Source organism: Ovis aries, chromosome 24 (assembly GCF_016772045.2).
Source record: "Ovis aries strain OAR_USU_Benz2616 breed Rambouillet chromosome 24, ARS-UI_Ramb_v3.0, whole genome shotgun sequence".
Taxonomy (NCBI): domain Eukaryota; kingdom Metazoa; phylum Chordata; class Mammalia; order Artiodactyla; family Bovidae; genus Ovis; species Ovis aries.
Genome location: NC_056077.1, coordinates 3,834,629 through 3,855,970, shown reverse-complemented (window position 1 = coordinate 3,855,970; position 21,342 = coordinate 3,834,629). Strand labels below are relative to the sequence as shown.

Genomic DNA, 21,342 nt, shown 5'->3' with positions numbered 1-21,342 from the left:
CTGTAGTATTAAACCCTAATTCGGGAGCTTCTTAGAGGTGCAGGGAGTGGGTCTTTGAAGGTGGTTACCCTGGCCTCTCCCTGCGCTGGTTTCCAACACTGAGCAGGGTAGCACTTCCTCTTGCCAAGTAGGAAAGTTCAGAAGACAGCTCATGGGAACGTGGTCACCAGGTGATTGCCCGGTCGCTCACCTTTGGCCGTTACATGTACCCATTCCTGCGAAAACAATGAAGGCTGGCACAGGGGGTGCCAGCCGCGGGAGCAGGTATGGGGCAAGTGTGTGCACACATGTGTTCTTGTAAGAGTTTGCGGGTTGGGCTAAATGTGCAGTCAGGGTCAAGCCACGTAGGCACAGTGCCCATCACTTCAATTTTTAAGAAGAGGGTAAGTCTCACCCACAGCCATTTGCTATCTTGAGAACTTGTGATTTATTGTCAAGTGTTGCGACAATCAAGATAAATCACCTCCTTGCAATTAATTAATTGTTTCATGTAGGAGTAGAGAGGCCTTAGGCCCATCCACAATGTTTTGATGTTAACAAGATGGAAAAAAAATTTTTTTCCCCACCAAAACTTTTGGTCTTCTTAAGCAGAAGCGATAGATAGTTATGAAATATCTATAATTTTGTAGGCCGTGGTTATTTGGTAGATTAAGGTTGAACAGTTTTAATCTTTATTTTCTGTGTTGACTGACTGCATTTTAGTTTAAATAATACTTGTGCTACCTGGTCATCACAGACCTAGTTAGCAGGAATAATGTGTTACAAAGTGAAGTGAGTTTTTAGACTGGTTGTGAATTAGCCCAAGCTGATGGCCTCCCCTTATATTTATTGTTTTAAGCTCCCAGCCGTCTGCTGTGTCACGCCTCTAACTCCCAAGGTCATGCCTCCAGGCATTCTTTCCTTCCTGATTAGTCTCCTCTTTTCTTTCGGGTTGACACTCCTGTCCTTGGTTCTTGGGTTGGGATATCACCCTCCAGAGCAAAAGTCCTGCAGAAAAAGACAGAAATAAAGAGGCCAGAATTGTCTTTTCCAAAATGAACTTTGGCACTCACTCAAATTCCACTCAGCTCACGAAAACTAGACATGAGTTGTGTGCAAGGCTTAGGTTTTCTCCTCAAAGAACTGATGCTGTAGTTAAGGCTGTTGACCACGTCAGCCTCTTGAGCACATGCAGCCACAGAGGGCACTTCTGCCTGTTGGAAGCTCCGAGTACCTTCTCTAGCTGCTGTGAAATTAAGCCAATGGAAGGCATCCACACTGGTGAGGTTCAAAGTCAATTACCAGGAAAGAATATAAGAAATCTTATTAATTGTTCTCCTGTTTACACTGTATGTAAGAAAATAAATAATTCAGCTGCCTCATTTTGACCTTCCGCTCAAAGAGAGCTGTCCTAACGAACTTGGACCCCTGGTTCTCTCTGTGTGGTTACTCATTAAATCCTTATGTCTTATGACCTCTCCTGACTGAAGACTTTAAAGGGGCTGCAGCCCAGTCACCTGGCCCAAGTACCTTCCCTGGGATAGGTCACATCTGGCCTGGCTGTATCACACTTGCCGCTCCAGTTTCAGCAGAAGGTTACACTTTACACTTAAACTTTTCATATTGAAGTATAAATTGAAAGTTGCTTAACTTGGTTACCGATTTGCTCACACATCCGTGTGTCTGACCTTTGGCATACTAGCACTGCTGTCTTACTAATACAGGTTCCCTAGGGGCTCACCAGAGGAAAATTCTAGTTAGGAGCAAATTCGGAGCAGTTATTGATTTAACAGTCCTCCAAATGCTTTTGTACACAGAAGGAGCATAAAAAAAGACTCCCAACGATAAGCAGGCCAAACACACTGGTTGATAGTAGTAGCTAATGTTACTGACTTTTTGCCATGTGCCAGGCGCTGCTGTGAAGGCCACACGTGTGCTAATCATTTAATCCTCCAGTCAGCCCTGTGGGGTGAGTCCTGTTCTCAGCGGGACGCAGAGCCATGAAGAGTCTCACTCTGTCACACATGTCGAAGGGACGGAGCCTGAAGCCCTGGGCTCCCCTGCCCTTGGAAGCCACGTGCCCTCACCCGTCCCACCTACTGGCCGTGAAGCCTTGCCTGCTGCCCCACACTTTGGGGGGCAGGTTTCTGCCCCTGCCGTTGTCTCCCACCTTCTTTGTCCCGAGTCCCTCCGCACCCACTTGTGGCCAGTGTTCCCAGGGCTCCCCAGTTTTTCCTCAGCCTCCTGCCCGCTTCTTCCACCTTCTCCCCATGGCCCCAGCGTGAAGGTTCCTGGAGTGGGCCTGCCCTGCACAGGGCATGGACTCCAGCACCTCTGTGACCACCCCTCTCCCCCATATGTCCTCTGTTCCAGCCACGCAACACTCAACCTCCACCCCCAACTCTGCCCGCCAAATACTCCCTTTCTGGAGGCCACTTCCCCAGTTATTCTGTCGACACCCATGGCCTGACCATGGCTGCCCCAGCCCCTGGTCCTGGCGGCTCTCACGGGGCAGGCCTGTCTTTATCATGTCTTCCTCAGCGTGGAGGAGACGTCACCCAGGAGGCTCCCTGAGCCACTGAGTCTTTGTTACAGGCCCCTCCTGGGCCTAGACCCGCTGCTGAGGTCCCCCTGCGGAGCCGCCCTGTGTGGGGAGGGCCATGGCCACTGTGTTCACACTTGTCCCCCCCAGCACGATCACAGTGCATCGTAAACAGAGGCTCCTGATACACGTTTGCTCGGTGAGTGGCAGCTCGGTAGCTACAATTCAGAGCGAGAACAGCAACAAGCCTCAGGGGTGTCCCCCCCAAGGCAGGCGTCGGAGCTTACGCTGTGGAGCTGGCACCATGCCCTGCATCCCCGGGCAGAGGTATTCTAGTTAATGTTCCCTCTCTAGTTTATGCGCAGTCAGTCAGGACTGTGACTAATCCTATACATATTTGGGATGTATATTTGTTTTGGAGAAAATACATGGACGTTCAGGACCTCAGGTTAAGAGTGAGCATTTAATACTCTCCTTGGAGTCAGTCAGTATCTAAAATTATTCATCTCAGTCTTTGGATTCCCACCTCTGAGTTGGCTGCGCTCCTGGGTGTCTTTAGGTGTCGTCGACAGATTCTCAGAATAGTTGACTTAAAAACATACATGAAAAAAAAAGTACACTATACAGTACTTTACAAGGAGGGAGAGAGAGAAAGAAAGGTGAAGTGGCAAGATGGTTTAGCTATAAAATGGTTAAGGATTATTGAGGAAGTAGTCCAGGGTCATTGGATTAATTTTAGAGTATTTATTAAATATGAATTGATTGTGAGAAACTATGGATTCAGAAGTGTAGACACTGGCCACCTCTTGATTGAGTCTCTCGATGATGACTTTTCTTTACCACCTTCTGCTGCAGCTTAAACTCTTCAAGATGGGAACCCTGCTTTGTTCTTATTTTATTCTCTGTGTACAGCATACGCCAGGCCTAAAATAAATATTTATTGAATAAATCATATTGTCACTCCCTTTCATAAATTCACAGTCTGGGTCAAATTCCAGTAAGGACTAACAATGGATTTCTTTCAGTCAGGCGTGCTTCTTTTGCAGAAAGCCCTTGGGTTCCATCTGGAAAAGCTGTTCCTTGTTACCTTCCCATCAGATAGTCCTGCACACCCAGAGCAGGGCCCACCACCCGTCACAGCGGCTTCCCAGGGGAGTGTATACTGCTACCACAGCCTTTAGTGGGCATTGTAAAGTTGTAGGCTAGGTGTCCACTTAACCAGCTTTTATTGTTTGTTTTAAATGAGGATTTGGTGAGAGAATAAAATTTCCATAGATGGCACCTTGACATATGCTGATGTTCCTGCCATGAATGTCTGGATCCCATAGAAACTCGATGAACGTGAATCGAGGGGGCGCTGAGTTCCCCGATGGCACACATCCTGGTCTTCCCCTTCAGAGTGTTTGGCAGTCCCTGATGTAGGTAACACGGTCTGTAATGACCCTCACGTCTAGAGTGGCCAATATGAAGAGCAACAATACAGATAGAAACAAACCACAGAATTGTAGAGGGTCCACCATCAGTGGGCTCTGCCGCTGGCAGAAAGAGGCCACGAGACCCTTCCAAGGAGGGACTTTTAACCCCCATTTCAGCCCCAGAATGTGACACGAGCTGCCACCACTCAGAGGAAACACAGCTGGAAGACACGGTGTGTCCTGGAGGCGGGTGTTCTCCGTGAGGCTGTGCGTCTCTGGGAAGCTCACGGGTGCAGTAGTAAAAATATGACCTTTTCTCATTTTCACTTTACTCTCAACTTTCCAGGAGAGTGTCCCGCGTAGAGAGCAAGACGGAGCTGCATTTCGACCACCGCTGGTGTCACCTGTGCTGACTGTAATTTTTATCCATAGGTTTGAAGACATACCTGATAGCGGGTCAGAGAGCGAAGGAGTCTCACTGCAGCTGTTCAGAGGCCTTACTTTCTGGCTTTGAGGTCCTTGACGGCTCACGGGTGTCCTCAGGCCCTAGGGGACAGGGGACAGCGTCGCCAGGGAGTGTCAGTGACTTGGCGCAGACTGTCAAAACCTTTGATAACCTTAAGGTTAGTTTTTTTTTTTTTCCTACTTCTAAAACATGATATTAATTCTGCAGTAGAACATGTGAAGTAATAAGCAGCCTTCAGGTCTGTGGCAGAGACTTGGAATGCCCTTTCATTTTTTTTTTTTTTTAACATTTTAAAATTTAGTATAAGGTTAGCAGCATTTTGCATTTTTAATATCTTTGCTTTTATGATATTTTATGCACCACCATTTTCTTTTTACACATAGACTTGCTTCTAACTTGAGTTACTATTTCCTTTCTCTATGAGCTACGATGTCTTGGGGGGATTTCTGAAAGATCACAAAACATGATGATAGTCAAGGTGATTCTCTCAGCATCTTGCTTTGAGGCCTAGTTCGTATCTTATTTCAGAGACCACTTTCTCAAATTACTCATACGTCTCCTGAAATCCAATGTTTTATATAATTAGGTTTTGTTGGTGTGGGTAAAGCCTGTGCTGTATAGCTCCCTAGAAGAGTGCAGGCTTGCCAAGAACATTCTAGTAGTTCATCAGTGGGACAGAGATGGCCTGGTGGTTGCATCGCTGCACCCATTCCTGTCCTAACAAACCACCGAGGAATTAACACAATGGACCCTGAGCCTGCAAAATCACTCTAATGTGCGAGTCGCTCCTCAGTTGATGTAGTTCCGGTACTGCACCGATACCTTTTGTTTATCTTTACAATTTACGTATTTGCTGTTTCTTTTTTTTTTTAAGAGACAGTTAACACCTTTTCACTTCACTGTTTTGTGCTCTCAAATAACACTGTGATATGTGGTCAGGACGATGGCCTGCCGGTGTGGCTGTGACCAGCACGTTCCCGCGTGTCCTCGTCCATTAACACAGTTGAAAGCTAGCGGTCTTGGTGTTTCATGGTGTGGCATTTGGCTGCAGTCTCCAGCTTATTTCACTGTGTTGGACTCCGTGGTGCCTCTCCTCCAGGTACCACGTGTGGGTCCCGTGTTCAGGTTTGTGGACTGCACACGCGTCACTTGTTTCCTTGGCGCAGGGTTTCTCAGTCTCAATACTGCTGGTGTCAGCTTCAGCCTTGACTCCATTGACACTCTGGGTGGATAACTCTTTGGACGGGGGTGCCCTGTGCACTGTGTGATGCTAAGCAGCCTCCCTGGCCTCCCCCTACTGAATGCCAGGAGCACCCCCTCCTCCCAGGGTGTCAGCCCCGGTCTCTAGGCCTAGCCCTGTGGCCCCTAGCAGGAGGGTAAAGGTGCAGTCACCCCTGCTGAGGAGAGGATGTTAGCCCCGCTTCTCCCCCACGCTCTCTGGCGGGTGTGTCACAGTGGGTGTGGCAGAGATTTCCACAATGCCTGCACACTTTGGAGCCAGCTCCTTTGCCTGGGTGGCTGTCTTCCAGGAATCAGAGAGAGGAACCCCCTTCCTATGCCACCCCACAGCTCAGAGGCCAGCACTGAGCAAGGCCAGGCCGGGAAGAGCAGGCAGGGGACAAAAACGTGGCTTCCAAGCCCAGCCTTCTTACTGGAGGAGAAAGTGTTTCCTCAGGCTTCCAACTGGGCTATAGCCAAGTAGAGAAACAACTCAAGCCAGAAGTAGACGCTTCGCTGCATTTGTGTGCCACTTAAGATGATGTGCGCGTGTGTCTGTGAGGCGGGGCCCTCGTGGACCTTAGTGCGCCACATGCCTGCAGCATTAGTGACAGCGGTTCTGCACTCAGTTGCCTTACGAAGGTGTTTTGTCCTCCCGATAACATTTCTTATTCTAGTTATAAATCTACTTATGTACTTAGGCATTTTGGGTCTGGTTAGGCAAAAGCAATTTAGCATACTCTGTTGCCATGTGTAAATTTTCCAGATAATCTTGTGATCCCTGAAGGATCTCTGTGCCCCTTCCCGAAGGGGACGATGAGAGCATATGAAGTGTCCTCTCAAATTAGTTTTTGGAGGAGAACAGGATATCCCCATCCTGAGACGAGGACACCCTGAAGGTAATGTTCCTAGATTCACGGAGTGGAAGGAGCAGGAGGAGACAGGAAGCCTGGTCTCCATGCCAGGATTTGCCACTCAGGGTGCCTCCTCACAGCCCTGCTCTGGGCCCTGGTTCCTGGGCGTCGGCTGGGCCAGGGCATGCGACTGAGAGTCATTCGCTCTGGAGACCTGAGTGAGTCCCTGTGAACTGTCATCCTAGACTTGAAAGGCAGAAAACTGAGGTTTGCTCTAAAGAATACGTTGATTATGATCTGGCAGGCAAGGTTTCCCCTCCGGTAGGGGTCTGTGAATGAGGCACAAGTGCACGAGCACTCACTGGGCCCAGGCCTCTGGGAGGATTCCTCCTGTGAGCAGGCAGTGCCTCACGTGGGTCCCTGGCCTGTCGCCAGTGTCATCCACACTACCGTGAGCTTTTCTAATTCGCTGGGTCACAGACAAGTTCCTCCCTGTCCTTTCCCAGGATCTACAGACTCTCTCTGTCAACAGGTTTCTTTCCCTTGGTTGCTGCTGCCACCCTGGCCATCAAGAGTTGGCTCCTGTGGGCATTTCTATCTCCCTATATCCCCTGACCCCTGCCCAGCACGGGAAACCCTGCCCAGCTGAAGGGGCCTGTCAGAGAGAGGGTTTCCCCAGGTAGGTTCCCTTGAGCAGTAGTTTCTCAGGATGGCATAGGTGTCAAGTATGGGAAAAGTGTTCTGCAGTCAAGTCAGTGTGGGTTAAGTGACACTGAAAGTGTCTCTTTGCTCTAGGCCTGCTCAGAGCTTAGCACAGTAATGTGCACGGATAGGTCTCCAGAGAGTGAAGTGGTACGCAGAGTTCCCTGGCCTCTTCACCACAGATTTCTTCTTTCAAGCTGTACCTTTTGGGGGCCTGCTTGTCTCGTGGAAGGAGTTCTATATGAAGCCCAAGGATTCCTGTGTCTGCAACAGAGTCAGGGTTTATCTGCATTTGCCGAGCAATATGGTGGGAGATGAGCCTCAGACCCACTCCCGCTTGGTCTCTGAGTTGAAGAGGGAAGACTAGTGAAGCTGGAGTTAGTCATCATGTTGTGGCATTTCTTAATTTTGTTTTCAGGAGTCAGGATGGCTCTGGCTTGTGATTCTCTGGCCTGGGGTCCCTGGTGGCCTGTGGCTCATCTTGCCCTGGAAAAAGCAACCTGACAGTGACACCAACAGCAGCGATTCAACGCGTTGATGATGCTGTCGGCAACACCGTCTTAGTCTCCTGACAGCGGCTGAGGCGTGTTCAGTTAGCCCAGCGTCGAGGTCAGAGGGCGCAGGAAAGGGAATAAGGTTTTGGATAGAGAGATTGATCATAAACTCAGCAAGGGAACTCGGTGTTGGAGTGACTCAGCTGCAGTTTCAAGAAAGAACCAAGGATTTAGAGGAAAGGGGTTGCATAAACTCTCGGGGAGTGAATCCATGCTTCTGGTCCTGTCACGCCTCTCTCCTGTGATGCGCTTGCTTCCTGTCCCCACAGACTCCCCTCTTGCTGTTGCCCTACAGCCCCCTTAGTTTCCTGTGATTCCTCCAGCCAGTAACGCCACCTCCCTGTCTTTGAAGTCTAGCTCAGTTAGTCTGTACCACTTGGTTATAACACACGCAACCTGAAATATGTGCTTTCATTTCTTATGCACCTTCCTGTGAGCTCTTTGCACGCAGGGCCCATGTGTTACATAACTTCAGTTTCTCCTGAGTGCCTAGCATGGTGCCTGGCATGAAGTAGATAAGTATAGCTTCCGTTTGGCTTTTTTAGCTTTTTCATGATGCACTAGCTCTGTAACTCTGCAGAGCTAGGCTGAGGGCTGCACTGGAAGCCTGGGCAGAACTGAGCAGAGCCAAGGCGAGTGCCTGCAGAGGTCTTGTTTTCTGCTCCTGTCACTCGCACCCCATGGGTCTGTAAGTTATCAGCCTGTTCACAGCTGGAGAATTGCCCCCTGACATTTCATCAAATAGTCTGGGTATGGTGATGACCTGCTAAGAAACAGTAGTGGTGTCAGAGGTCAAGGGCTTTGGCCCTGAGGTTTTAGGTCAGAGGGAACCCTTCACACCCAGGCCTTGGCTGCTTGAGTGACTGGCTGTGAGTGATGCTGCTCAGGAAGGTCCTGGCATCCCATATTGTGGGGAAGGGGGTCCCCTAGAGCACTGGCGCTCACCCACTGAGCCCCATGAGCTGTGAGAAGCATCTTAGGTCGCCTCTGAAAGGCCTCCCCAGGAGGTATCTGCTTGGCTGATCCTCCTGCATTTGCCTCAGTCCCTTATTCAGAACACAGGGCATGTGCTCACAGGGCCTTTTTCCCTGTTTGCAGTGGGTAATGAGGCTAGTGGTATCGATTTGGCCACGTAGGGGCGATTCAGACAGGACCTGTTCCAGCTCATAAGGGTTATATTATACTTATATGGCTCTCGTGATAAAGAATCTGTCTGCTTTTGCAGGAGAGGCAAGAGATGTGGGTTCGATCCCTGGGTCAGGAAGATCCCTGGAGGAGACCATGGCAACCCAATCCAGTATACTGGCCTGGAGAATCCCATGGACAGAGGAGCCTGGCGGGCTGTAGTCCATAGGGTTGCACAGTCGGACATGACTGAAGCGACTTAACATGCACACACACACCTGGGACCACCCTGCTGTTTCAGTTGCTGTGGCTTTTTAAATGACTCTAAGAAAATGATCACCTCTTTGATCTCCTTGTTATTTATATGTGAAGTCATTATGAATAGGCTCAATCCAGTTTGAGGACATGAGGGCCTTTTATTTCATTGTATCAGTAGATGGAAAAAGTAACAGACTTTTCTCTTTGTCTGTGTGTGCAGTTTGTGCATGAGTGCTCCGTTCTGTCTGACTCTCCGCAACCCCATGGGCTGTAGCCCGCCAGGCTCCTCTGTCTATGGGATTTTCCAGGTGAGAATACTGGAGTGGGTGCCGTTTCCTCCTCCAGGGATCTTCCTGACCCAGGGATTGAACTCACGTCAGTTTAGACATTAAATATTTATTGTAAAAGGGCTTCCCTGGTGGCTCAGAGGTTAAAGCGTCTGCCTGGAATGTGGGAGACCTGGGTTCAATCCCTGAATTGGGAAGATCCCCTGGAGAAGGAAATGGCAACCCATAGTTGTCTGAGTTAACAGGTGGTGATGGTTGCACAATTCTGTGACTCTGCTAAAGACTATGAATTATATACCTTAGATGGTGAGTTGGGTAGATACAATGTGAATTGTACCTCCATGAAGCTGCTGTACAGATAAGTACATAGTAATCTGAATGCTGGCTCTGAAATGTGGATGCAAAGCCAGTTTGTTTTTTTTTTTAAAGGACTTTTCAAGTTGCGTCTATATTTTTAGTCATGTGCATGTTTTCTTCAATTAGGAGGAAGCATATCACGTATAAATTGATAGCTCTTCCTTGTAGAACAACTCCAGCTAATAGATTATAAAAAGAATGAGAGAAAGAAAATCAGCTTTAGAGCATCACAGTAATAATTGCTTCAGGCAAGATCCATTGGTGAGTTCTAACTGAAGTGGATAAAAGTTTAGGGACAAACAGGACATTTGCATAGCCTCCAAGCATCTCCCTTCAGGTAGTTATTCATTTTAAAGGGAAGGATATTGAGGGAGTTCCCTGGTGACCCAGTGGTTATGGCTCTGCACTTTCACTGCCCTGGCCCAGGTTTAGTTCTTGGTCAGGGAACTGAGATCACCCAAGCTGTGCAGCTCAGCCAATAAATGAATAAATAAAGGGAAGAAGAGTAACTTGGCAGTGGAAACCTAGCAGAGCCCACCTTCAATGATGGTTAGCATCACGATGAATGAAACCAACCCCCACCACCGCATGTTATGTGCAGAGAAGAGTGCATCCCCTCTATGGGATTCTTCCCTCAAACCCCAAACCTCCATCAACTTCTGAGAAAACATTAGCTAAATCCAAGTTCAAGGGCCAGGACTCATCAAAAGCGTCAGACTGGAGGAGACTAAATGTGCGTGGGATCCTGGAACAGGGAAAGAACATCTGAATGAAAACTGCATCAGGGACTTCCCTGGTGGCCCAGTGGTTAGGACTCCCAGTGGTTAGGACTCCACGGCTAGAGCCACAGGTTCGATCCCTGGTCGGGGAACAAAGATCCCACATGCCATGTGCCATGGCCAAAATAAATAAATAAAGTAAAATATATACAGTGAAAGCAAATCTGTTGCGAATAGTGGAATGAATTTTGACGAATCAGTATTTTTTTTTAAAATCTGCAGTGTGGTTAATAGTATGATGCCAGTGTTAAGGTCTTAGTTTTGATAACTGGACCACGGTTCATGTATAATACTAACTTTTGGTGAAGCTTGGGTTTTCGTATGGGACTCTCTGAATTGTCTTTCCCAATCTGTTTAAATCTAAAAGTGTTTCAAAGTAAAACATTAAGTATACACATACAAAATATTATGTTTGTATTGTTTTGTTACAAATATAGGTATTACTGTTATGCACTACGTTACACGTGAATTGAAATGGGAAGGTTAGTCCAGTTCATTCAGTTGGCATCATCAGGTGGTAGAGTATTGCACACGTAGGGAATTTCCCCAAACACCAAATATTTTCTTACTTTGACTTTCTGATGGAACTTTATCATAGCACAATGACACTCTTCTTGCCTTGTCAGCCTTGGTCATTAAACTCAGTGGTCGTTTAGGGCTCAGAAACCTGAGGAGGTTTCCAGGGTTCTGCACTCCCTGACTTGGAGGTTTTGCGCCTGGTTCCTACAGATGTGTGTTTGGTTTGTTTGTTACTTTGCCTCCAGTATTTGTAGGCCGTCCGCTTGCTGTTCTTACTGCTTCTGGATGCCTTTCATTTTCTGTAATAATTACTGCTTCTGTCTTCCTCTAATATTTGGCTTCTACTTTTCTCTAGGATTTTGTTAACAGCAGTCATCCATTTGGGAGTGTGCATGCCTGTGTCGACCCACTAGCTTGGGGAGAGTGCCTGGCCCTCCCGTGACAGGCTGCAGCCTGGGCAGCCTCTGCCCCATGTGGCAGGTGGCCCCTCTTCACCCAGAGGTGTCACATGTGTGGTTGGGGTCCACACCTGTGACTCTGGGCTGGTCCCTTCTCTCTGTGCCTCAGTGCCTTCAGGTGGGAAATGGGCTGATCGCAGTGTTACCCAGGTGCTTGTGAGGACTCAGCACAGGCCCCTGTGGGTCATGCATGCTCTTGCTGCGTGCGTGCTCCGGTCTGCCATGTTCTACCTGTGTCTCGAGTTTAGGAGGCAAGGGACACTTCTCCTGGTCCTAGAAGGCTTGCTGAGACTGAGCAGGCAAAGCAGGACTTTCCTCATGTTTCCTCCTTGATTCTCAGAAGAGAGGTCTCCCTGTCCCCCTCCCCTTCCCTGACAGCTATTGGCTTACAGCTGGTTTTATCTTGTGAAGAGAAGCAGTCTTGAAGAAAAAACTATCTTATAGCTCCGTGCCATACATTCTAAAGAGAATATAAGGTGTGTGTGTTGAAATGTGAAATGTGTTAAAAACAAATACAGAGGCACCCAAGTGTGTTAGAGAAATAGTTCCAACCTCCCTCCAGAGCTCTCGTCCCGATGGGGGTGGCCGAGGAGTAACCTGGGAAGATGCAGAGCTTGCTCCTGGCCTTCTCCACGGGAGCTTGGGTTTCCTGGGCAACAGCCAGCACGCTGCTTGGTGCGAACAGTCCCTTGTCCCAGGGACCTTAGCTGGGCTTGGTGAAGCTTGGTGCCACTTAAAAGAGCCAGGAGGTGGCTATAACTGCCCGGGTCACTTCAGGAGAACAAGGCAGAGGAGATCAAAGTGCCAGGATTATTCTTGGGTCCCCTTTGTGCCAAGAAAAGAGGCAGAGAGAGGCTGTTGCTTGGTGGTCAGGGGTCAGGAGCCCCATGGTCTGACCCCCCACTGTGGCCAGTCACTTCTGCCTCGCAGCAGTGACAGGAGGATTAACAGAGATCAGGCGCACGAGATCATGGGTGTCGCATGGATAAGCACCTGACAGGGTGCATTGGCACATGCTAGGCACTGAGGTGTCTCCATGTCTTGGCAGCTGCTGTCATTAGAACAGTGGCTTTGACCTACTGCGCCTGCAGAGAGACTGCCTTGCATGTCAGCTGCTCAATTCAGGTGTGCCCCCAGAGCCCCCAGCAAGGGCTTCTTGGGGTCAGAGATGCCGACAGCCGCTCAAGGGGAGAGACAGGCCTTTAATGATCTAGCAAACGTTTCACAGAGGGTATTTGTGTGCCTGACAAAACCCAGTATGTAAGGTGTTTTAATCCAATTAAAGCAAAGCAGGCAAATAGTTCAAGTTGCTGTGTGTCTAGGGGGCAGGGGATCAAACCCACCCACTGTTACCTAGTGAGACCCTCATGGAGCACAAGGGGCTCCCCCCAGAGATCAAGGGAATGTCGAGATATGAGAACATCTCCATCAGGGCAGACATATTTCTCTAAGGTTTCTGTTTCATTTGTTTTAAACTTAGAATCAATACAGTTTCTCCCAGAAAAGAAAAGGGATTTGAACTCTGGTTTGTGAGAACGAAATCCCTACCCTTTCTATTTGGTTGGCCAAAAGGTTCGTTTGGGTTTTTCTGCACGATGGTATGAAAATCCGAACAAGCTTTTTGCCCAACGCCATACTGTCCTGGTCGGTACTTGTTTACAAGTTGAAGTATGGTTGTTGTACGATATGATACAAGTTGTGATGATAAGTCTCTCCAGGCGGGTCCGGCTCTGTGACCCTATGGACTGCAGCGAGTCAGTCTCCTCTGTCCCTGGGATTCCTCAGGCAAGAATTATAGGTATACAGTATAGCGGTTGACATATCTTCTCTTTGTAGTTATTGTAAACTACAGGCTCTATTTCCTGTGTGGTATCGATACTATACCTGGCAGTGTTGGGTCTTTTCAAGGTCAGCTAATTCCTGCAAACGTGTGAGAAGGGCTGGGTCTGTAAGCTCGTCCCTCTGCTTTACAAGGACATCCCACCTTCCCAGGGAGCTTGAGAACCTTCACTTAGGGTTCGAGTGTGGGTTAGCGGCTAGTTTAACAAGAGCTGTATTGAGATATAACTCACATACAATAAAATTCACCCTTGTAGAGCATCTAATTCAGTGGTTTTTAGTATGTTCGTAAAGTTGTACAGCCATCACCATGGTCAATTTTAGAACATTTTCATTCCCCTGAAAAGAAACCCCACACCCATTCCAGTCACTCTGCATCATCCCCTTATGCCTCTCATTCTTGTGAACCACTAGTCTCCTTTCTGTCTCTGTGGAGTCACCTTTTCTGGACATTTTATACGGATGGAGTCTTACGATACGTGGCCTCTTGTGTCTGGCTGCTTTCACTGAGCGAGTTTTCAAGGTTCATGCATTTTGACGTGTATATCAGGGCTTTATCCCTTTGGAGAGCTGAATAATGTTTCGTTCTATGGACATCCCCCGTTTCATTGATCACTCATCCACTGATGGACATTTGAGTTGTTTCTGCTAAAGAGTAGCCGCTGTTAGGGTGCATTCACATACAGGCCTCTGTGTGGATGTGTTTCCATTTTCACGCTGCCTAAGACGTTTGGTAAACTTTCCACTGGGTTGTGCCCTTCTTGTGTGACAGATTGCAACAGCAGCCGACTCATCTGAGTCACGTAGTGAGCTGTGTTGCCCGAGTGAGCTCTACGCTCTGTGCTCTTCTTGTAGACCTGCCCGTCATGTGGAATCACGTTCACTCCCAAGCCAGAAGCTGGTGCAGAAGGCGGGGCGGTCCAGAACGGCTGTCAGGAGGAGCCCAAGAACAGCGCCAAGGTACTGGCTCTCAACCCTGGTCCCTTGCCAGCGCCTCTTTCAGTGTGCCCACCAGAGGGGATGTCCTGTCGGGTCAGCTTCTCAGTTCTGAGGGTAACTCCTCCTGGGTGACATCACTGCACACCTTCTAGTCCTCTGGGTTTTGGACAGACGGATAAAGAGCAGGATGGATGCTGACCTGATGGGACTCCCTGATGGCAGTGAGGCCTGAGGATGTGTGGCTGAGGGGAGTTTGGGAGGCTCTGTGGGGCTGGAAGCTGGACTCAGCAGCTGGTGGAAGGTGGATGTGGAAGAGAAGAGGGGCCTCCTCAGGGTGAGAGAGGAGTCTGTCCCCATCACCATCCTGGTTGCCTGGAGGAGCAGGGGGAGTGGGGAGAAGCAGATGGTTGTTCAAGTTAGAGCAGAGACCCGGAGGTGCAGGTTGCGGCATGTGGGGCACAGTCCAGGGGCCTCTGGTGTGGCTGCATCGGGGGGACGGCACTACTGCGGCCCACGCACCAGCCTCTGCATTCACCCCACTTGTCCTGATGTAGGCCTCCGGAGGACCCAGCTCCAAAACGCAAAATGGACTTCTGAGCCCTCCTCCAGAGGAGAAGCTCACCAACAGTCAGACCTCTCTGTGCGAGATCTTACAGGAGAAGGGCAGGTGGGCAGGCGTGAGCCTGGATCAGTCAGCTCTCCTTCCGCTGAGGTTCAAGAACATCCGGGAGAAAACAGACGCCCACTTTGTCGATGTTATCAAGGAAGACAGGTAAGAGGGAGCCAAGATTTATAGGTAGATGCACCGCGCCACCCCCACCTCCCACCCCCACCCCCGCCCCCGCTGCTGCTTTTCTGAGTCCCCTTGCCCCCCAGTGTGTTTGCCCTCCAGTGTCAGTGTGTCAATAATTTGAAACTGACACAGTGAATAATACAGAGGATTCCCTTTTCTCCCTTTGTACCCAGTTCACCAACGTTTAACATTTTACTGTGCTTGCTTCATCCTCTTTTCTCTCCCTGTAAAAGTTACGTGTGGTGTTTTTTTTTTCCTAAACCATTTGCAATACATTGGACACATTGTGCTCTCTACCCCTTAAAACTGTATTTCCTGAGAACAGGGGCATTCTTGTATATGATCATAGTTACAGGCTGCAGCTCCTGTTCCGGTTTTGTCAGGTGGCCCCTGTGTCCCTGACAGCATGTCCTCTCCTCTGGTCCAGGACCTGGTCCAGGGTCACATGCTGTGTTACGTGGTTGTCAGGCCTCTTCCATCTTCAAATCTGGAGGCAGTTCCTCAGCCATCCTTCATCTTCTAAGACACTGACGTTTTTGAAGCATGCAGGCCAGGCTCTTATATAAAATCTTCCTGAAGTTGGATTTGTGTTGAATCCCTCAGGATTCTGTCTGGGCTGTGAGTGTGTCCGCACCCAATGGAGGAGACTTGCCTTCTCCGGCCCCAGAGGCCCAAGGCGCCCTTGTGATGACCTTTGTTGGGCAGTGAAATTGATCATCTGGGCGAGTGTTGCCAGCTTCTGCAGTCCGTGCTTGTTTTCTCCCTGTGACTAGTCAGCTACCCGTGGGATCATGTAGAGATCCCATTCCTCGTCGCACTTCACTTGACTCATCTCCACTGATGACTCTTGCCTGTAATAGTCCTTACTGTGCTGGGCAGCGTGGCGACTGTCCTGCTGCAGCACTGACGGCACATTCACCACGTAACACTTGGCATTCTGCAGTGAGCAGCCTCTCCCCACTTACCACGTAGTCTCTTCATGTATGGACATAGAAATCCATGTAAACCCGCATGGAGTCCTGGTTTACTTAACAGGGCATCATTGATCACTGTCCTAATGAGTGTGATGCCCTAGTCGTCCTGAATCTGACCACAGGAAGCCCCTGTTCAGGCTGGCTCTTGCATCCTTTTGACATAGCTCTTTCATTTGTTTTGAGCCATTTCTTACTTTCCAGCACAACAACTCATTTTATATTTTCCCTGCCCCAGCACAAGCATCAGCTATTTCTCCAAAGAGCCTTGGCTCCTTTTAGTGAAAAATGGCACTTAGATACATTAGTTATTAATGTTCGATTGATTGTCTTTGTAATCAAAGGCATACACTCACTATGTGACTTCATTCCTTTTACATTCATTAGAACTTGTTCTGTGATTTCTGCATGTGGTCTGTTTTGGTCAACGTACGATACACACTTAAAAAGAATGAAAACTCTGCATTCTCAGGATGTTGCAATCCATAAACCTCAATTAGATTCAGGTGATTGGCAGCAGTGATCAGATCATGTGTCTCTCTACTGAAAATTTGGGCTGTTTTTCTACCCATTATGGAGATAACTGTTAAGATTATTTCTATCAATTATTGAGATATAAATAATCTCCAGCTATGGTTATGGAATTGTCTGTATCTATCTCACAGAATTGTCTGTGTCTCTGTCTCTTTGTTTCAAGTATTTTGAAGCTCTTTTTTAGGTACATACACACTTGTGAGTGTTATATATTCCTGGTAATTAATCCTTTTTATCATTTTGAAGTGTCCATCTTTGTGCCTAGTAATACTCTGTCTTGAAGACTGCTTTATCTGATATTAACAGTCACTCTAGCTACTATTTGCATGCTATATCATTTTCCATTAAAAAAATTAAAACCTGCGTCTTTATATTTGAAATACATCTCCTGTGGGTCTTGTGTTTTAAATCACCCTGACAATATCTGCCTTTTTATTATATTTTAATATATTTTGTTTTTAGCCATACCTCATTATGTTTCTTTTAGTGGTTGCTCTAGGCAGTCTTATATTTTTGTAGTCTTCCTATCGTTAATATTATATCATTTCACTTTAAATGTAGAAATCTTATATCAGTGTAGGTACATTACCTCTCCTCTCATCCCTTATGTTATGGTTTTCACATGTTACATATATATATATATATACATTATAAACAACAGCCTCCAATTCCAGCCTCCTGGTAACCTCAGGTTGGCCTCTCTTGATTGCTTTTTGTTGAGGAGGGACCATGTTTTCCTGACTCCTTGCTTGTCTAGTAATTTTGGATTATGTTGTGCACATTGTAGACAAAACTCTCCATTCTGATACTTTCCTTTGAAGAGTATCAACTTTTTGTTTGTTTCAGCAGCCAGATAAGTGATCTGAACTCAAATGCTAAACTCTGTCTCCCCTGAGGTGGGCAGCAGCTGTTCTTTTTGCTTTTATTAGGCTGCTTGGAGTTGGCTGCACACATGTGCATTTCAGGGGTCTGCCAGGGATGGGAGCAGAGCCTGTGTGCAGAATGTAGGGCTCTCCCTTCTCTGGTCCTCTCCCTCTGGGATGTCCAACCTCATTTTCCATCTGTGGGCATGCTGAACTCTCTCTCCTGGTTTTCCAAGTCAGTGAGATGGGAGCTTTCTTATCTGAGTTGTAGCCGTCCTGCACATGGTGCTGACTAATGGCTCTCTGCAGATGGAAAAAACCCCACAAATTCAACTTCTTCCAAGTGTAGCTCCATTTTCTCACTGCCTCCGGCCGATCGCCAGTGCTCTCAGTTGTTTTTATATTTTGTTCAGGGTTTACCTTGTGACTCAGATGGTTAAGAATCTGCCTGTAATGCAGGAGGACTCAGGTTCAATTCCTGGGTCAGGAAGATCCCCTGGAGAAGGAAATGGCAACCCACTCCCGAATTCTTGCCTGGGAAATCCCTTAGACAGAGGAGCCTGGTGGGCTAGCGTCCATAGGGTTGTCAAGAGTTGGACACGACTGGGTGACTAACACTTCAGGGTGTGTGGTCGCTATCTGAGAAAGGATTGATCCAACACGAGCTCATCCCTGTTCCCAGAAGTGGGACGGCCCAGTATTCATTTCAAACGAGCAGCACAGCTTACAGTGTGGATCCTGCCTCTTGACTCTTTGCAACCCCATGGACTGTACAGTCCATGGAATTCTCCAGGCCAGAATACTGGAGTGTAGCCATTCCCTTCTCCAGGGGATCTTCCCAACCCAGGGATTGAACCCAGGTCTCTCGCAGTGCAGGCAGATTCTTTACCAGCTGAGCCACCAGGGGCAGGAGACTGGGGTCTGGTTCCTGGGTTGGGAAGATCCCCTGGAGAAGGGAAAGGCTACCTACTCCAGTATTCTGGCCTAGAAAACTTCATGGCCTGTATAGTCCATGGGGTTGCAAAGAGTCAGACACAACTGAGCCACGTTCACGTTGCCTCTTGACTGCAGAAATATAACCATTATGTTTCCTCCTTGTAGCTGCTTTGTTGCTTTTCCCTCTGTCTACACTCACCAAGTGAAAGGGAAGATGGGGTGGCAGTCAACACTTGGGGGTGGCATTTTTTTCTCTTCTGAACCTGAGAGCCAGTAAGGAATCTCACACTTACCACCAGGAGTCATCTGAGCATGGAAAGGAGGAAGTGCAGTGGCCCTTGCTGTGTGTTGGGCGCCTGATAGGCACTTCATGTATTTTATCTGCTTTAATCATTCTGGTAGTTACTGTGTGAAGCAGAGAGACAGCCCACAGCTATATTTTTGTTTTAAAATTATATTAACATCCCCTTAGATTTATAGTAATTTTCTGCAGGATAAAAAGGATATGACTATTTGCTAGCCATCCGTAAAAGAATGAGAGAGCCATGTAAAGCAGGCTTGATTTCTCTGCTATTAAAATCATCGAGCATTATCATTTTTCAGGTTTCACACGCAATCTGCATATGTGACAACAGCTCCAAAATTACACTGACTGTAAACACAATTTTGTGATAACAACCTGTTAGCGGTGACGGTGGTAATTACTGTCAGTGCTCTGAGTGACAGGACAGCCGGTTCTGAATTTTGTGTGCGAGGAAGCCTCCGAATCCACATAAGCACGATCCATGCAGGGACCTGCTGGTCCTTCAGAGGGGAGCGTTTCATGGAACAAAAAAAGCTGCCGCCTCCTTCTAATTCTGCATGCCAGAAGATGTTTTCAAAAGCACAGTTCTACTGCTGTGTGTTATATTTATGGTGAATGGGCATTCTTTCATGGAGGTGCAGCCTGAAATGGGATTCTGTATAGAAGCATGCAGGACTTTCCAGAGAGTTCTAAAGGGGTGGTCGAACAGTGTCTGTTGTGCAGTGACTTTCAGGTGCAGCCTTTGTGGCACGCTCCACAAACGGCATCTCCGTAGCTAACGGTGGCCCTCTGAGAGAATGAGTGCGGCAGCTGTGCTGCGTGTTGATCGACTGCCTTCATCATCTCTTCTAGCCTGATGAAAGACTACTTTTTCAAGCCGCCCATTAACCAGTTCAGCTTGAACTTCCTGGATCCGGAGCTCGAGCGGGCCTACAGGACCAGCTATCAAGAAGAGGTGTGTGTTTCCTCATAGTTTTACTGAAGACATGCCAGTTTTACTCAGTAGTTCTTAGTCTTGTGCTTGGGCAGCCTTTTTTTCGTTTTCCTGAGCAACGGGAAATTGAAGGCTCATTTTGATCTCCCACAGTCTGTACGTAAGCCCTGAAATGTATGTAAGCCCTGAATTTCATCTGTATGTGAATGTCACCACAAGGGAGAAAACCCTAAATCTGTCTACAGCAGCTCAGTTTGTCACCTCTTGGTCTCCTTTCCCTTCAGCTGGTGGGTGCCCAGGCTCCCCGGCCGTGTTCCAGCCCCTGGAGGCCTAGTATGGCAAGGGGGCTCCAGCCCCACCTGTTCTGTTCTCCAGCAGGACTTCTCTCCCTGTTCCCTGTTGGCTTTCTTCCCACTGAGGTGGGACACAAGTCAGAGGCCTGCCACCTCGCTGGGCTTTCCCAGATGCTTCAGGGCTGAGCTCCCCTCCATTGCCCTCCCCTGCCTTAATTCCTGCTGTCCTATAACTCTGAGCCCAAACCTCACTTCCTCCAAGAAACAGTCCCTGACTGCAGACTGGATTTCCCCTCCGTTACACCATGTCTTCACAGCTGGAATCCCATTTTGAAACCTCTTCTTGTGGGACTGTTAAATCATATGCCTCCCTCCCTGGACTCTCAGCTTGGGGAGGCAGAAGCCCATCTCTTATTCTCTATTCTATATGGTGTCCAGTCCTCAAACCTGCAAGCGCTTGGTGGGGCTTGATGGGAGCAGTGGACAGAAGCAGTAGCCTAGAGCCTGGTTTGAGTTACAAGCAGCCAACCCCCTGCAGTCTTCCCAGACCTAACCTGGCTTAGTGTTACAAGGTCAAAAACACATACCCTCCCAGCCCAGAGCCAAAAGGATTTCTCCTTCGACTTCGATTTGTTCATCCAGAGGATCACCCCTTAGTGTCTGCTGCATCCAGGGCCCGACCAGGCTCAAAAGTCCTGGTGAACCAGACAGGGTGGGCCATGCCTGTGGGGTTGGGTTTCATGAGCCTCTTGGGACCTGAATACCTGTGAACACCCCAGGCAGGGCTCCTCGTGTGGACTTTCGAGTCAGTTGATTGATGCCTGGAGAGCAGAACATCATCTCATTTAGTCCACACAGCAGCCTTTCAAGCAGGTTTACGATGATCCCCGTTTTGCCAAAAGAAAGCCAAGGTCAGGGAAGGTTGAGAGGCTGAGATCCCTCCGCTAGAGTGGAATACCCCCCAACCGCAGTACTGAGTGTAGAGCCTCCCTAGCAGCAGGCACGGGCTACCCAGCCCTCTCATCACCAGATGCTCCCTGAGCATCCTGCTCCTGGGGCTGAGGCAGAGAGATGACAGATGCTCTCAGGGAAGCAGTAACCTGGCAGAAGTCAGAACCCAGACCCCTGGGTCCTGAAAAGCCCTCAGAGCATACTGACTGACCCCAGGTTGAGGGCCTAGAGGGAGCCCATGTTACTGGGAGGGCTGGCAACTAACCCAGTGAAGAAACGTTGCAGAGAGGGGCCAGCAGCTGCAAACCTTGGAGATGAGATGGAGCCTGGGTACCTCCAGGGATCTGGGGGCGCCTCCATCTGGTAGATGGGGTGGAGGTGGCAGGTGGGCAGCTTCCTGCATGGTGGACGTTATGCCAAAGGCCAGGGGGAGCTGGGAAGAATCCAGAACAGGGGGTGGCACCATCAGACT

At 48.6% G+C, this 21,342-nt stretch overlaps 1 protein-coding gene across 1 annotated transcript in view; it reads left to right on the top strand.

Annotated features, from left to right (window-relative positions):
- ADCY9 (adenylate cyclase 9) overlaps positions 1 to 21,342 on the top strand; it is a 111,088-nt gene that overhangs the window by 62,396 nt on the left and 27,350 nt on the right. Inside the window, exons 3-6 of the mRNA XM_027961718.3 lie at positions 4,369 to 4,559; positions 14,208 to 14,312; positions 14,846 to 15,063; positions 19,545 to 19,647. Coding sequence (XP_027817519.1) covers positions 4,369 to 4,559; positions 14,208 to 14,312; positions 14,846 to 15,063; positions 19,545 to 19,647 — 617 coding nt within the window. The remainder of the gene's footprint in view (positions 1 to 4,368; positions 4,560 to 14,207; positions 14,313 to 14,845; positions 15,064 to 19,544; positions 19,648 to 21,342) is intronic.